The sequence below is a fragment of the Scyliorhinus canicula genome, chromosome 14, assembly GCF_902713615.1.
Source record: "Scyliorhinus canicula chromosome 14, sScyCan1.1, whole genome shotgun sequence".
NCBI classification, from domain to species: Eukaryota; Metazoa; Chordata; class Chondrichthyes; order Carcharhiniformes; family Scyliorhinidae; genus Scyliorhinus; species Scyliorhinus canicula.
In genome coordinates, this window is record NC_052159.1 from 4501148 (window position 1) to 4519192 (window position 18045).

General features: G+C 53.4%; 1 protein-coding gene across 2 annotated transcripts in view; it reads left to right on the plus strand.

Annotated features, from left to right (window-relative positions):
* Positions 1-18045, plus strand: part of rnf169 (ring finger protein 169) — a 54583-nt gene that overhangs the window by 26235 nt on the left and 10303 nt on the right. The window contains exons 3-5 of one of the 2 annotated variants that reach the window (XM_038818025.1): positions 2618-2791; positions 8730-8848; positions 9427-9526. In XM_038818025.1, coding sequence (XP_038673953.1) covers positions 2618-2791; positions 8730-8848; positions 9427-9526 — 393 coding nt within the window. The remainder of the gene's footprint in view (positions 1-2617; positions 2792-8729; positions 8849-9426; positions 9527-18045) is intronic. The other variant, XM_038818026.1, reaches the window with a different exon arrangement.

The following is an 18045-nucleotide window of genomic DNA, read 5'->3' on the forward strand; positions in this document are numbered from 1 at the left end:
TTCTACACCAAAGAACCTGCTCATCCAGGCCACTGTCATGTGAGCCCGGTGAACAACCTTAAATTGTATCAGGCTGAGCCTGGCACACGTTGTGGACGCGTTGACTCAACTCAGCGCGTCCGCTCAGAGACTATCCTCTTATCTCTCCACCCAACTCCTTTTCCCACTTGCGCTTCAGCTCCTCGCTCTGCGTCTCCTCTGATCCCATGAGTTCCCTGTAGATGTCGGAGACCTTCCCTTCTCCCACCCACCCGCTGAAGACTACCCTGTCCTGTATCCCCCTTGGTGGTAGGAGTGGGAAGGTTGAAACCTGCCTACATAGGAAGTCCCACACCTGCTGGTAACTAAACTCATTTCCCCTCATCAATCTAAATTTCTCCTCCAGCACCCTTAGGCTCGGAAAGCTCCCCTCTATAAACATATCCAACCATCCTCTCAATCCCGGCTCTCTAGCTTAGTCTGGCATTGTCTCTTGGCATCCCTGATGGCTTTGCAACGGTTGTATCTCGATTTCCTGTACAGGTCACGGTCGCTTGTCTCAGGCCTGGCCTTGAGTAGGAAGTCAATCTCCAGATTAAACCATGGTTTCCGATGAACTCAAATGCATTCTATGCTTGGTGCGAGCAGGAAACCATCAAACTATTGTCAACTGCCCCAGTAGCCCCGGACCACCCATATCTATCGTCATGGCTTCCGAAGTCAGATCGGCCTTCTTGAAAGTGAACCCTCGGAAAGCAATGGGTCCCGACGGAGTCCCTAGTCGTGCGTTCAGAGCCTGTGCGGGCCAGCTGGGGGGAGGGGTTTGTGGACATCTTCAACCTCTCCTGTACCAGTGCCTAAGAAGAACTAGGCAGCGCGCCTCAATGACTACCGTCCGGTGGCCTTGACATCGATCATTATGAAGTGTTTCGAGAGGTTGGTCATGGGACACATCAACCCCATACTCCCAGAACGCCTTGATCCACAGCAGACACCATCTCCCTGGCGTCTCGGCAACAAGGGCGGCACGGTAGCACAGTTGTTATCATTGTTGCATCACAGCGCCAGGGACCTGGGTTCGATTCCAGCCTCAGGTGACTGTCTGTGCAGAGTCTGCACATTCTCCCCGTGTGTGCGTGGGTTTCCTCCGGGTGCTCCGGTTTCCTCCCACAGTCCAAAGATGTGCAGGTTAAGTGGATTTGCAGTGCTAAATTGCCCTTAGTGTCCAAAAAGGTTTGGTGGGGTTACGGTGATAGGGTGGAGGTGTGAGCTTAAGTAGGGTGCTCTTTCCAAGGGCCGGTGCAGACTCAGTGGGCCGAATGGCCTCCTCCTGCATTGTAAATTGTATGACTCCTATGTCAACTCCTATTTATTGACTACAGCTCCGCCTTCAACATCATAATCCCAGCCAAGCTCATATCAAACTCCAAATCTGGGACTTGGCTCCTCACTCTGCAAGTGGATCCTCGACTTCCTGACCCATAGACCACAATCAGTAAGGATAAACAACAACACCTCCTCCACGATAGTCCTCAATACCGGGGCCCCGCAAGGCTGTTACATAGCCCCCTACTATACTCCCTATACACACACGACTGTGTGGCAAAATTTGGTTCCAACTCCATCTCCAAGTTTGCTGATGACACATCCATAGTGAGTCAGATCTCGAACAATGATGAGTCAGAGTACTGGAGGAAGATAGAGAACCTAGTCGAGGAACGACAGCAATCTCTTCCTCAATATCAGCGAAACTAAAGAGCTGGTCATTGGCTTCAGGAAGCAAAGTATCATACACACCCCTGTCAGCATCAACGGGGCCACGGTGGAGATGATTGACAGCTTCAAATTCCTAGATGTAAACATCACCAACAATCTGTCCTGGTCCACCCACGTTGACTCCACGACATACAGCCTTGCGGGGCCCCGGTATTGAGGGGGTGTTGTTTATCCCATTTGGGTCACTGTCTGTGCAGAGTCTGCATGTTCTCCCTGTGTCTGCGTGGGTTTCCTCCGGGTGCTCCGGTTTCCTCCCACAAGTTTCAGTCCCACAACTAATCTTACCTCAACTGCACAACCACAGAGCTTCCTCAAAAGTTCCCTGGCGGGCCAGGCCCAAGTTGGTTCCTATAGATTAACGGCATTGTGAAACCGAGCAAAGCAGAATGAAAGGCCACACATTAAACAAATTACCCACACATTCCAAAAACAATTCAAGGGTACATTGCTCACAATCCTCCAAGGCCTCTGCGCAACTCCAATTGTAATCGCTTCATTCCTGACTCAATCGGCCCATCACTGGCGTCCGTGCAATCAGCTGCCTGAGCCCGAAGCTCTGGAATTCACTCCCGAAACTACCTGTTTTGATTAAGGTTTTGGTCACTGGCCTGAATATCTCCTTAGCTGACTCATTGCCAGGTGATCGCCCTCCTGGGAACCACTCTGGGATGTTATAGTTGCTGTTGAAATTACAAATTCTTCATGTTGAAGCAGTTTTGTTCGTAGTAGCGGTGTGTATTGTCCCTAATGCTCACCGCCTAATTGCAACCCCCCCCCCTCCGCCCCACCCCCCAGCCAAGCTCCTCTGACGGAGGGGTTGAGCAGAAATGGTGACACAGATTCTAATCCTTTCTGCTTGCAGCACGAGGTGGAGAAGGAAAGCTTGAAGGAAGATGATGAAACGGTCACGGCGGAAATAATTCAGATTATTCTGGCCGAAGGGGAGAAAGAGAAGCAGCAAATGGACAAAAGGAAAGCCGGTTTAGAGCAGGTGAACAGGGATGAAGAGCTGGCGAGAAAACGCAGCCATGAATATGTCAGTTCGTAGATTCACTTTTTTATGTTTCTCTCGCTCTCTTTTTGTCTGTCTCTCGTTCGCTCACTTGTTCCCGCCTTCCCTCCCTCCTTCCCTCCCTCCTTCCGCCCCATTGCGCCCGCTCCCTCCTTCCACCCCGTCGCACACACTCCCTCCTTCAGCCCCGTCGCACACACTCCCTCCTTCCGCCCCATCGCGTCCGCTCCCTCCTTCCACCCCGTCGCACACACTCCCTCCTTCCGCCCCGTCACGCCCGCTCCCTCCTTCCACCCTGTCACACACACTCCCTCCTTCCGCCCCGTCGCACACACTCCCTCCTTCCGCCCCGTCGCGCCCGCTCCCTCCTTCCACCCTGTCGCACACACTCCCTCCTTCCGCCCCGTCGCACACACTCCTTCCCGCCTTCCGCCCCGTCGCACACACTCCCTCCTTCCGCCCCGTCGCACACACTCCCTCCTTCCACCCTGTCGCACACACTCCCTCCTTCCACCCTGTCGCACACACTCCTTCCCTCCGCCCCGTCGCACACACTCCCTCCTTCTACCCCGTCGCACACACTCCCTCCTTCCACCCCATCGCACACACTCCCTCCTTCCACCCCGTCGCACACACTCCCTCCTTCCACCCCGTCACACACACTCCCTCCTTCCACCCCGTCGCGCACACTCCCTCCTTCCGCCCCGTCGCACACACTCCCTCCTTCCGCCCCGTCGCACACGCTCCCTCCTTCCGCCCCGTCGCACACACTCCCTCCTTCCGCCCCATCGCGCCCGCTCCCTCCTTCCGCCCCGTCGCACACACTCCCTCCTTCCGCCCCGTCGCACACGCTCCCTCCTTCCGCCCCGTCGCACACGCTCCCTCCTTCCGCCCCGTCGCACACGCTCCCTCCTTCCGCCCCGTCGCACACACTCCCTCCTTCCGCCCTGTCGCACACACTCCCTCCTTCCGCCCCGTCGCACACACTCCCTCCTTCCGCCCCGTCGCACACACTCCCTCCTTCCGCCCCGTCGCACACACTCCCTCCTTCCGCCCCGTCGCACACACTCCCTCCTTCCGCCCCGTCGCACACACTCCCTCCTTCCACCCCGTCGCACACACTCCTTCCCTCCTTCCGCCCTGTCGCACACACTCCCTCCTTCCACCCCGTCGCACACGCTCCCTCCTTCCGCCCCGTCGCACACACTCCCTCCTTCCTCCCCGTCGCACACAGTCCCTCCTTCCTCCCCGTCGCACACACTCCTTCCCTCCTTCCGCCCCGTCGCACACACTCCCTCCTTCCGCCCCGTCGCACACACTCCCTCCTTCCGCCCCGTCGCACACACTCCCTCCTTCCGCCCCGTCGCACACGCTCCCTCCTTCCACCCCGCCGCACACACTCCCTCCTTCCGCCCCATCGCACACACTCCCTCCTTCCACCCCATCGCACACACTCCTTCCCTCCTTCTGCCCCGTCGCACACACTCCCTCCTTCCGCCCCGTCGCACACACTCCCCCCTTCCGCCCCGTCGCACACACTCCCTCCTTCCGCCCCGTCGCACACACTCCCTCCTTCCGCCCCGTCGCACACACTCCCTCCTTCCGCCCCGTCGCACACACTCCCTCCTTCCGCCCCGTCGCACACACTCCCTCCTTCCGCCCCGTCGCACACACTCCCTCCTTCCGCCCAGTCGCACACACTCCTTCCCTCCTTCCGCCCCGTCGCACACACGCCCTCCTTCCGCCCCGTCGCACACACTCCCTCCTTCCACCCCGTCGCACACACTCCCTCCTTCCGCCCCGTCGCGCCCGCTCCCTCCTTCCGCCCCGTCGCGCCCGCTCCCTCCTTCCGCCCCGTCGCACACACTCCTTCCCTCCTTCCGCCTCGTTGCACACACTCCCTCCTTCCTCCCCGTCGCACACACTCCTTCCCTCCTTCCTCCCCGTCGCACACACTCCCTCCTTCCGCCCCGTCGCACACACTCCCTCCTTCCACCCCGTCGCACACACTCCCTCCTTCCTCCCCGTCGCACACACTCCTTCCCTCCTTCCACCCCGTCGCACACACTCCTTCCCTCCTTCTGCCCCGTCGCACACACTCCCTCCTTCCACCCCGTCGCACACACTCCTTCCCTCCTTCTGCCCCGTCGCACACACTCCCTCCTTCCTCCCCGTCGCACACACTCCTTCCCTCCTTCCTCCCCGTCGCACACACTCCCTCCTTCCGCCCCGTCGCACACACTCCCTCCTTCCACCCCGTCGCACACACTCCCTCCTTCCTCCCCGTCGCACACACTCCTTCCCTCCTTCCACCCCGTCGCACACACTCCTTCCCTCCTTCTGCCCCGTCGCACACACTCCCTCCTTCCACCCCGTCGCACACACTCCTTCCCTCCTTCTGCCCCGTCGCACACACTCCCTCCTTCCACCCCGCCGCACACACTCCCTCCTTCCACCCCGTCGCACACACTCCTTCCCTCCTTCCGCCCCGTCGCACACACTCCCTCCTTCTACCCCGTCGCACACACTCCCTCCTTCTACCCCGTTGCACACACTCCCTCCTTCTACCCCGTCGCACACACTCCCTCCTTCCGCCCCGTCGCACACACTCCCTCCTTCCGCCCCGTCGCACACACTCCCTCCTTCCGCCCCGTCGCACACACTCCCTCCTTCCGCCCCGTCGCACACACTCCCTCCTTCCGCCCCGTCGCACACACTCCCTCCTTCCTCCCCGTCGCACACACTCCCTCCTTCCTCCCCGTCGCACACACTCCCTCCTTCCGCCCCGTCGCACACACTCCCTCCTTCCACCCCGTCGCACACACTCCCTCCTTCTACCCCGTCGCACACACTCCCTCCTTCCACCCCGTCGCACACACTCCCTCCTTCCACCCCGTCGCACACACTCCCTCCTTCTACCCCATCGCACACACTCCCTCCTTCCTCCCCGTCGCACACACTCCCTCCTTCCGCCCCGTCGTACACACTCCCTCCTTCCTCCCCGTCGCACACACTCCTTCCCTCCTTCCGCCCTGTCGCACACACTCCTTCCCTCCTTCTGCCCCGTCGCACACACTCCCTCCTTCCGCCCCATCGCACACACTCTCCTTCCGCCCCGTCGCACACACTCCCTCCTTCCACCCCGTCGCACACACCCCTGCCCTCCTTCCACCCCGTCGCACACACTCCCTCCTTCCACCCTGTCGCACACACTCCCTCCTTCCACCCTGTCGCACACACTCCCTCCTTCCACCCTGTCATGCCCACTCCCTCCTTCCCTCCTCCCTCTTTCGCTCGCTCCCTCCGCCCTCTTTCGTTTGTTCCCTCCGCCCTCTTTCGCTCGCTCCCTCCGCCCTCTTTCGCTCGCTCCCTCCGCCCTCTTTCGCTCGCTCCCACCGCCCTCTTTCGCTCGCTCCCTCTGCCCTCTTTCGCTCGCTCCCTCCGCCCTCTTTCGCTCGCTCCCTCCGCCCTCTTTCGCTCGCTCCCTCCGCCCTCTTTCGCTCGCTCCCTCCGCCCTCTCGCTCGCTCCCTCCGCCCTCTCGCTCGCTCCCTCCGCCCTCTTTCGCTCGCTCCCTCCGCCCTCTTTCGCTCGCTCCCTCCGCCCTCTTTCGCTCGCTCCCTCCGCCCTTTTTCGCTCGCTCCCTCCGCCCCCTTTCGCTCGCTACCTCCTCCCTCCCTTCCCTTTCGCTCCCTCCCTCTACCCCCTTTCGTTTGCTCTTCACCTCTGCTTTAAGGGGATGTAGGCTCTGTTTTCATTATTAGCGACTCAAATGGCAGGTGTACATGTGCAGCACTACATAACACTAATTTCTACTGGTGCAGGGAGACGGACCGACGGTTCTGATTCTTTTATACCGTGTAGTTACTTAAATAATAATATGGCTTATTCTACAACCAGAACCTTACACTGAGGGAGTCCCTGTGGAGTCCACTGTTTTTCTTATTAACAGAGATGGGAGTTATTGCTGCGGAGGTTTGTTGTCCAAGCCTGGTTTACTCTGACAGCTGTTGATGTCTCTGAGCAGAACTAATTTCCACCCGATGCCTTCCACAGTCAAATAGCTGACCAACTCTCAATATTTGGGCTGGTGTCTGATTCTTAGAGGCCAGTAAGCGTTGATGGGATTACTGCACAAACCTCTGACAGTGCAGCACTCCCTCAGTACTGACCCTCTGACAGTGCAGCACTCCCTCAGTACTGACCCTCTGACAGTGCAGCACTCCCTCAGTACTGACCCTCTGACAGTGCAGCACTCCCTCAGTACTGACCCTCTGGCAGTGCAGCGCTCCCTCAGTACTGACCCTCTGACAGTGCAGCACTCCCTCAGTACTGACCCTCTGACAGTGCAGCACTCCCTCAGTACTGACCCTCTGACAGTGCAGCACTCCCTCAGTACTGACCCTCTGACAGTGTGGCACTCCCTCAGTACTCAACCTCTGACAGTGCAGCACTCCCTCAGTACTGACCCTCTGACAGTGTTGCACTCCCTCAGTACTGATCCTCTGACAGTGCAGCGCTCCCTCAGTACTGACCCTCTGACAGTGCAGCACTCCTTCCGTACTGACCTTCTGACAGTGCAGCACTCCCTCAGTACTGACCTTCTGACAGTGCAGCACTCCCTCAGTACTGACCCTCTGACAGTGCAGCACTCCCTCAGCACTGACCCTCTGACAGTGCGGCACTCCCTCAGTACTGACCCTCTGACAGTGCGGCACTCCCTCATTACTGACCCTCTGACAGTGCAGCACTCCCTCAGTACTGACCCTCTGACAGTGCAGCACTCCCTCAGTACTGACCCTCTGACAGTGCGGCACTCCCTCAGTACTGACCCTCTGGCAGTGCAGCACTCCCTCAGTACTGACTCTCTGACAGTGCAGCACTCCCTCAGTACTGACCCTCTGACAGTGCAGCTCTCCCTCAGTACTGACCCTCTGACAGTGCGGCACTCCCTCAGTACTGACCCTCTGACAGTGCGGCACTCCCTCAGTACTGATCCTCTGACAGTGCAGCTCTCCCTCAGTACTGACCCTCTGACAGTGCGGCACTCCCTCAGTACTGACCCTCTGACAGTGCGGCACTCCCTCAGTACTGATCCTCTGGCAGTGCAGTACTCCCTCAGTACTGACCCTCTGACAGTGCAGCTCTCCCTCAGTACTGACCCTCTGACAGTGCGGCACTTCCTCAGTAGTGACCCTCTGACAGTGCAGCACTCCCTCAGTACTGACCCTCTGACAATGCGGCGCTCCCTCAGTACTGACCCTCTGACAGTGCGGCATTCCCTCAGTACTGACCCTCTGACGGTGCGGCACTCCCTCAGTACTGACCCTCTGACAGTGCAGCACTCCCTCAGTACTGACTCTCTGACAGTGCAACACTCCCTCAGTACTGACCCTCTGACAGTGCAGCATTCCCTCAGTACTGACCCTCTGACAGTGCAGCACTCCCTCAGTAATACTGACCCTCTGACAGTGCAGCACTCCCTCAGTACTGACCCTCTGACAGTGCAGCACTCCCTCAGTACTGACCCTCTGACAGTGCGGCACTCCCTCAGTAATACTGACCCTCTGACAGTGCGGCACTCCCTCAGTACTGCACTTGGAGTTTCAGCCTGGATTTTTGCTGGAGTTTGTATAATATAAGTTCCGTACCCACTGAGCCAACTTACAAATGAGATCATTTTCCGGTGTATATGTTACCTTGGAGTTATCAGGTATTTGAAAATCGCTTATTGTCACGAGTAGGCTTCAATGAAGTTACTGTGAAAAGCCCGTAGTCGCCACATTCGTCTGTTCGGGGAGGCTGGTACGGGAATTGAACCGTGCTGCTGGCCTGCCTTGGTCTGCTTTAAAAGTCACCGATTTAGCCCAGTGAGCTAAACCAGCCCCTGTATTTTGATGGGGAAGTCTCACCATTTGTTCATTGAGATATGTCATGAAATATTTACGTTTTTTTTCCCCACAGGTGACTGATAACATGTCTGATTCCGAGAATGAGGAGCCAGTAAAACGAGTGGCTACCCGGCAGTGGGGATCAGGAGGCAAAAACAAGCTGCATACCAACTCTTCTGGTCGATTCACAAGGTAACCCGAGTCCTGGCCTCTCGGTGTAGCGTGCAGCTTTAATGACGGAGCAGTCCGTCAACAGAAACTCTGCTGGCTGTCCCCTAACCCACCCCAAATCCTCTTCATCCTTTGCCTCTTGTGCTGGCTAAGCTGTAGTGGCCCTGGGTCCAGCAACACCACCATTTTTCAATTCTCATCTTTGTGTTCAAGCCCACACCCCATGGCCTCCTTCGCCTTCCCTATTTCTGTAAAATCCTCGAGCCCTACAACCCTTCGAGATCGCTGCAGTCTTCCAGGTGAGGCTTCCTCGGGATTCTTCACAACTGGCAACTGTCTCTTCAGCCATCTGGGCTTCAAGCTCTTAAATTCACTCCCTAAACCTCTCCATACCTCTTTCCCTCCTCCTTTAGTAAAACCTACCTATTTGAGCAAGGTCACCTGTCCCTAATATTTCCTCTTGTGCATTAGTGTCAAATTCTGCTGATAATGACTCCGTGGGACATTTTGGTACGTTCAAGGCCCTGTACATGCAGGTTGTTGCTGGGGTGCGCCGCGGCTGAAGCTGCCTTTCCCTCACTCTTGGCTCCTTCTTGCAGTATGCGGAATGCCAACGTGGAGGAGAATCGAAGTTTGAGCACACCAATGGAAAATAACCAGAGCCGAAGACCGACACCTCGCAGCGACAGCAGGACCAAGGTAACCATGATTCCAGCAGGGCTCCACAGACAGCATTGCTGTGGTGAGCTGCCAAACAACACAGTCCCTTTGCTGCACCGTTTTACGTGGCGACGTAACTGACAATTATTTGGAAATATGGGTGATGCAGTTCCTGGTGGGCACGAGAGCATTTCATTGTCTCAAAAGAACAATGCAGCACAGGAACAGGCCCTTCGGCCCTCCAAGCCTGTACCGTTCATGATACCAACCTTTGCAAAAACCCTCAGCACTTCCTTGTGCCGTATCCCGCTATACCCATCCTATCCATGTGTTTGTCAAGGTGCCTTTTGAACGCCGTTAATGTATCTGCTCCACAACCTCCCCTAGCAGCGCGTTCCAGGCACTCGCCACCCTCTGCGTAAAAAGCCTGCCTCACACATCTCCTCTAAACTTTGCCCCACGAACCTTAAACCTATGCCCCCTGGTGACTGACCCCTCCACCTGAGAAAAAGTGTATGCCCATCCACTCTATCCATGCCCCTCATAATCTTGTAGACCTCTAGCAGGTCACTCCTCAACCTCCGTCTTTCTAATGAAAACAGTCTTGTTTATCTAATTTTATTTATTTTTCCAGGGGATGTGGGAGTCCCTGGCTGGGCCACCATTTATTTCCATCCCGAATTGCCCTTGCCTCACTAATTTGATTTTTTGAGGAGATGACATAAATGATTGAGGGAAGGGCTGAGGATGGTGTTTACGTGGACTTTAGTAAAGCATTTTATACGGTCTCTCATGGCAGGCTGGTGCAAAAGGTTAGATCACATGGGGTCGGGGTGAACTGGCTGGATGGATCCAGAATTGGGTTGGCCATAGAAGACAGAGGGTAGCAGTGGAAGGGTGTTTTTCCGAATGGAGGTCTGTAACTAGTTCCGCAGGGATCAGTACTGGGACCTCTGCTCTTTGTAATATATGTAAATGACTTGGAAGAAAACGTAGCTGGTCTGATTAGCAAGTTTTCAGATGATGCTAAGATTGCAGGAGTTCCGGATAGTGAAGATTGTCAGAGAATACAGCAGGATATAGAGAGGCTGCAAGATTGGGCACAGAAATAGCAGGTGGAATTTAATCCAGACAAATGTGAGGTGATGCATTTTGGTAAATCCAATTCAAGTGGGAGCTATGAAATAAATGGCATCAAGAACATAGAGACACAGACATCTGGGCGTGCAGGTCCACAAATCCTTAAAAGTGGCAGCACAGGTAGAAATGGTGGTAAAGACAGCATATAATCATAGAATTTACAGTGCAGAAGGAGGCCATTTGGCCCAATGAGTCTGCACCGGCCCTTGAAAAGAGCTCCCCATTTAAGCCCCCACTTCCAACCTATCCCCCGTAACCGTACCTAACCTTTTTGGACACTAAGGACAATTTATCATGGCCAATCCACTAACCTGCACATCTTTGGACTGTGGGAGGAAACTGGAGCACCGGAGGAAACCCACGCAGACACGGGGAGAACGTGCAGACTCCACACAGATAGTGACCCAAGCCGGGAATTGAACCTGGGATCTGGAACCGAGAAATAACAATGCTAACCACTGTGCTACCCATATGGCATGCTTGCCTTCATAGGACGGGGTATCGAGTATAAAATTCAAATTATGTTACAGTTATATAGAACGTTGGTTAGGCCACATTTGGAATACTGTGTCCAATTCTGGTCACCGCACTACCAGAAGGATGGGCCGAGTTCCCACCTGTTTTTGCCGGGTCTCGCCGGCGTAAATCAAGGTAGATCCCTACCGGCGGGACCCAGCTCCGTGGTCGGCCTCCGGGGTCCTTTTGGGGGGGGGTCAGGCCCCGGGGGCTGCCCCCACGGAGGCCTGGCCTGCGGTCAGGGCCCACCAATCCGCTGGCGGGCCTGTGCCGTGGGGACACTCTATTCCTACACGTCGGCCGTGTAAGCCTACGCGATGGCCAGCGCTAAGGTGAGCCCCCCTGCGCATGCGTGGGGATGGCGTCAGCTGACGCTCCCGTCGGACGCGCGCCGGCTGGCAGAGTCCCTTCGGCCCCGGCTGGCGCAGCGCCAAAGGCCGTCCACGCATGCCGGCGGGGCACAAACCACTCCAGCGCCGTCCTAGCCCCTGAAGGTGCGGAGGATTCCGCACCTTTGGGGCGGCTCAACGCCGGAGTGGTTCCCGCCACTCCACTGCGCTGTTTCTGCCCGCTCCGCCCAAGGTTCTTAAGGAGAATTCATATATTAGATGCTGAGAGGATGTTTCCCCATACACCTCATATCATCGCAGCTTCCTTATTTAGATTCATGACCCTGGTCTCCGAATCAGCTACCTCACTCTCCATCTTGATGAAGAATTCTATCATACTATGGTCACTCATCCCCAAGGATCTCACTCTCCATCTTGATGAAGAATTCTATCATACTATGGTCACTCATCCCCAAGGATCCTCGCACAACTGGATTACCAATGATTACTCTGTTTCCATGACACAGTACCCAGTCTAGGATGGCTGTTCTATGGTTGGTTCCTCAATGTATTGGTCCAGAAAACCATCCCGTATACCCTCCAGGAATTCCTCCTCTGATATTGTTACTAATTTGATTTGTCCAATCTATATGAAGAAGATTAAAATCACCCATAATTACGGATGTTCCTTTATCGCTTGCATCTCTATTTGATGCCACTTAATGCCATTCATAATGTCGGTCCTGTTATCTTATCTAGCAGTGATTCTACAGAACTGCTGGCGACTTAGCCAGAAGGATGATTTATTAATGTGCCCGTGATTAAGTAACGATCCGAATCTTATACAGACTAGGTTATTACACAATTACTTTAGAAATACCCTTGTGTGCGACGGTCCTTGTGTATGCCTTACAACCGTCTGCTGGCAGCCGGATGTCACAGGACACATCTCCTACGCCACCTGCTGGTGGGAGGTCACACTGCTGAGAATGTGTAATATTATCCGTCATCTCCATGCACCTCCCTGAAGGTGCCAAGGTGTCGCCAACTTCATTTAATTAAGGAGCTCCATCCATTGCCCTGTCGGTGGGAGGGCCGGGGCTGCGTTGGTGACTCTGCTCGATCTGCCTTGTTCTGCTCTGCCACGCTCCTCACTCTGCGTCGTTGCTCACTCTGCCTCGCTGCTCGTTCTGCCGCCCTCCTCGTGTCTCCTCGCTCTGCCTCGCTCCTCGTGTCTCCTCGCTCTGCCTCGCTCCTCGTGTCTCCTCGCTCTGCCTCGCTCCTCGTTCTGCCTCCTCGTGTCTGTGGTCTTGACCTTCCTCTCTGGTTCTTTTCGGCCCCTTTGCTGGTTTGAGGGCATTTCTTTGGATGTTCTATGTTTCAGGGTGTGGGGGGGGATTCTCATTAACGACCGATTTTCGGGTCAAAATGTTGGAGTCTCTCGGGGGAGAGCCACATTTTGTGCGATTGCTCAGCACATTCTCACCACGGGAAGTCCTCATCCCTTTTACCCATGTCATTGGTAACAATGTGTACCACGACCTCTGGCTGTTCTCTCTCGAGAATGCCCTGTAACTGCCCTGAGACATCATTCACCCGGGCACCAGGGAGGCAGTAGACCATGCTGGAGCCTCATTTACAGCCACAGAAACACACATCTATTCTCTCAGCCTGCGCCGCTCCAGACCCTTTGTCTAAACCTGTCCCCTATTTTCCAAGGTTTACTTCCTTCTGTTCCCCGCCCGTTCATATATCTGTCTAGACGCATCTTAAATGATGCTATCGTGCCCGCCTCTACCACCTCCGCTGGCAAAGCGTTCCAGGCACCCACCACCCTCTGCGTAAAAAACTTTCCACGCACATCTCCCTTAAACTTTCCCCCTTTCACCTTGAAATCGTGACCCCTTGTAACTGACACCCCCACTCTTGGAAAAAGCTTGTTGCTATCCACCCTGTCCATACCTCTCATAATTTTGTAGACCTCAATCAGGTCCCCCCTCAACCTCTGTCTTTCCAATGAAAACAATCCTAATCTACTCAACCTTTCTTCATAGCTAGCACCCTCCATACCAGGCAACATCCTGGTGAACCTCCTCTGCACCCTCTCTAAAGCATCCACATCCTTCTGGTAATGTGGCGACCGGAACTGAACGCAGTATTCCAAATGTGGCCTAACCAAAATCCTATACAACTGTAACATGACCTGCCGACTCTTGTACTCAATACCCCATCTGATGAAGGCAAGCATGCTGTATGCCTTCTTGACCACCCTATCAACCTGTGTTGCCACCTTCAGGGTACAATGGACCTGAACTCCCAGATCTCTCTGTACATCAATTTTCCCCAGGACTCTTCCATTGACCATATAGTCCGCTCTTGAATTAGATCTTCCAAAATGCATCACCTCGCATTTGCCTGGATTGAACTCCATCTGCCATTTCTCCGCCCAACTCTCCAATCTATCTATATTTTGCTGCATTCTCTGACAGTCCTCCTCGCTATCTGCTACTTCACCAATCTTAGTATCATCTGAAAACTTGCTAATCAGACCACCTATACCTTCGTCCAGATCATTTATGTATATCACAAACAACAGTGGTCCAAGCACGGATCCCTGTGGAACACCACTAGTCACCCTTCTGCATTTTGAGAGAGTTCCACCACTACTCTCTGTCTCCTGTTGCCCAGCCAGTTCTTTATCCATCTAGCTAGTACACCCTGTACCCCATACAACTTCACTTTTTCCATCAACCTGCCGTGGGAAACTTTATCAAACGCCTTACTGAAGTCCATGTATATAACATCTACAGCCCTTCCCTCATCAATTAACTTTGCCACTTCCTCAAACAATTCTATTAGGTTTGTAAGACATGACCTTCCCTGCACAAAACCATGCTGCCTATCACTGATAAGTCTATTTTCTTCCAAATGTGAATAGATCCTATCCCTCAGTATCTTCTCCAACAGTTTGCCTACCACTGACGTCAAGCTCACGGGTCTATAATTCCCTGGATTATCCCGGCTACCCTTCTTAAACTAAGGGACAACATTAACAATTCTCCAGTCCTCCGGGACCTCACCCGTGCTCAAAGATGCTGCAAAGATATCTGTTAAGGCCCCAGCTATTTCGACCCTCGCTTCCCGCAGTAACCTGGGATGGATCCCATTCGGTCCTAGGAACTTGTCCACCTTAATGCCTTTTAGAATACCCAAAACTTCCCCCTTCCTTATGCCGACTTGATCTAGAGTATTTAAACATCCATCCCTAGCCTCAACATCTGTCATGTCCCTCTCCTTGGTGAATATCGATGCAAAGTACTCATTAAGAATCTCAGCCATTTCCTCTGACTCCACGCATAAATTCCCTCTTTTGTCTTTAAGTGGGCCAATCCTTTCTCTAGTTACCCTCTTGCTCCTTATGTACGTATAAAAGACTTTGTGATTTTCCTTAACCCTGTTCGCCAAAGATATTTCATGACCCCTTTTAACCCTCTTTATTGCGCTTTTGAGATTTGTCCTACTTTCCCGATATTTCTCCAAAGCTTCATCAGTTTTGAGTCGCCTTGATCTTATGTATGCTTCCTTTTTCATTTTAGCTAGTCTCACAATTCCACCCGTCATCCATGGTTCCCTAATCTTGCCATTTCTAGCCCTCATTTTCACAGGAACATGTCTGTCCTGCACTCTAATCAACCTTTCCTTAAAAGACTCCCACATTTCAAATGTGGATTTACCCTTAAACAGCTGCCCCCAGTCCACATTCCCTAGCTCCTGCCGAATTTTGTTATACTCTGCCTTTCCCCAATTTAGCACTCTTCCTTTCGGACCCCTCTTGTCCTTGTCCATGAGTATTCTAAAACTTACGGAATTGTGATCGCTATTCCCAATGTAATCACCGACTGAAACTTCAACCACCTGGCCGGGATCATTCCCCAATACCAGGTCCAGTATGGCCCCTTCCCGAGTTGGACTATTTACATACTGCTCTAAAAAACTCCCCTGGATGCTCCTTACAAACTCTGCTCCATCTACGCCTCCAACACTACACGAATCCCATTCAATGTTGGGGAAGTTAAAATCTCCCATCACAACCACCCTATTGCTCCTACATTTTTCTATAATCTGTCTGCATATTCGTACCTCTACTTCATGCTCGCTTTTGGGAGGCCTGTAGTAAAGTCCCAACAATGTTACTGCACCCTTCTTATTTCTTAGCTCTACCCACATTGCCTCAGTGCTCGAATCCTCCATAGTGCCCTCCTTAATCACAGCTGTGATATCTCTGACTAGTAATGCAACTCCTCCACCCCTTCTACCTCCCTCTCTATCCCTCCTGAAGCATCTATACCCTGGGATATTCAGTTGCCAGTCCTGCCCTTCCCTCACCCAAGACTCACTAATACCAACAACATCATATTCTCAGTTACTCATCCAAGCCCTAAATTCATCTGCCTTACCTGCTACACTTCTCACATTAAAACGAATGCACTCAGACCACCTGTCCCTTTGCGATCATCATCTCTTCCCTTTCTACTCTTCCCCTTAGTCACATTGAGTTTATTATCTAGTACCTTACTGGCTTTAGTTGCTGCCTCTTTACTGACCTCAAACTTCCTAATCTGGTTCCCATCCCCCTGCCACATTAGTTTAAAACCTCCCCAACAGTGTTAGCAAAAGCACCCCCTAGGACATTGGTTCCAGTCCTGCCCAGGTGTAGACCATCCGGTTTGTAATGGTCCCACCACCTCCAGAACCGGTTCCAATGTCCCAAAAATCTGAACCCCCTCTCTCCTGCACCATCTCTCAAGCTACGTATTCATTCTGACTATTCTTGAATTTCTACTCTGACTGTTTTGTGGCACTGGTAGCAATCCTGAGATTACTACCTTTGAAGTCCTACTTTTTAACTTATCTCCTAACTCCCTAAATTTTGATTGTAGGACCTCATCCTGTTTTTTACCTATATCGTGGTGCCTATATGCACCACGACAACTGGCTGTTCGCCCTCCCCCTTCAGTATGTCGTGCAGCCGATCTGAGACATCCATAACCTGTGCACCCGGGAGGCAATATATCATTCAGGAGTCTCATTTTCGACCACAGAAACGCCTGTCTACACCCCTTACGATTCAATCCCCTATGATTATAGCCCTGCCAGTCTTTTTCCCACCCTTCTGTGCAGCAGAGCCAGCCACGGTGCCATGTGCCTGGCTACTACCGCCTTCCCCTGGTGAGTCATCTCCCCCAACAGTATCCAAAACGGTATACCTGTTTTGGAGGGAGATGACCGCAGGGGACACCTACACTGCCTTCCTGCTCTTTCTCTGCTTTTTGGTCACCCATTCCCTGTCTCCTTCACCATTCCTAATCTGCGTTGTGACCAACTCACTGAACGTGCTATCCACGGCCTCCTCAGCATCGCGGATGCTCCAAAGTGAGTCCATTCGCAGCTCCAGAGCCGTCATGTGATCTAACAGGAGCTGCAGCTGGACACACTTCCCGCACATGAAGGAGTCAGGGGCATCGGCCGCGTCCCTGAACTCCCACAGTATATTCCAGTGTCCCAGCTGCCTCTTCTGGGCTTCCATGAGCTGCAGTTGGAGGCACTTCCTGCACATATGCTGGCCCTGGACACTGGAAATGTGCCCAGCTTCCCACATAGAGCAGGAGGAGCAAACTTTGAGCTCTCCTGCTATGGCGTACTCCCGACGATTAAACCTTTAAAGGACTCTTAAAATCAATTAATATCAAATACTTTAGGGCTTTCCTTCCCTTGACCTTGTTAGCACAGAATTTAGCCCGTACAAACTATAAACCACAAAATAAAGACTTTAAATACTCATCATTTGTACTCATCCAATCAGAAGCCTCCACTTGCCCCACGTCACTTTTTCTTATAAATTTAGAGTACCCATTATTATTTTTCCAATTAAGGGGCAATTTAGTGTGGCCAATTCACCTACACTTTGCACATCTTTTTTGGGTTGTGGGGATGAAACCCACGCGGACACGGGGAGAATGTGCAACTCCACATGGAGTCACTTTTGAATCCTGACATCACCTCTGGAGGTCCACCTCTGGATTGAGTGAAGTTGTGCTCGGCTGTTACTTTAAAACTTTTCCCACTGCTCTGTCCAGCTGCTCTTCACCCGATTTGTTATCTCTCTGACCTTTGCTCTGTGCTGAATTCCTAAAGACCTCTCCCCTGTAGCCCCTCCTGCTGCAGCAGGACAAGACCATTCCTGAGCATTTAAAGCAAAGGAGAAAAAGCAGAAAGCACCACTTCCCCCTCTGCATGAATCCCCAGCGTGTTCTAAATTCCCCATACCTACACTCACTCAGGCTGTGTATCTGGGAGGATGTGAACGCATAGTTGGGAGCACTTCCTGCTCATGTGGTAATCGAGGATGTCAGTACAGTGCGTGACTTCCCACATATAGCAGGCCACATCTCAGCTGACCTTACCTGTTATGTTTTAAACCTTAACATACTTTGTCTTACTTGCTAACTTTTCTAATTACTTAATCTTAAAAGATACTCCTCTCACCAATAGAAGTCAGAGAGTGGTGGTGGA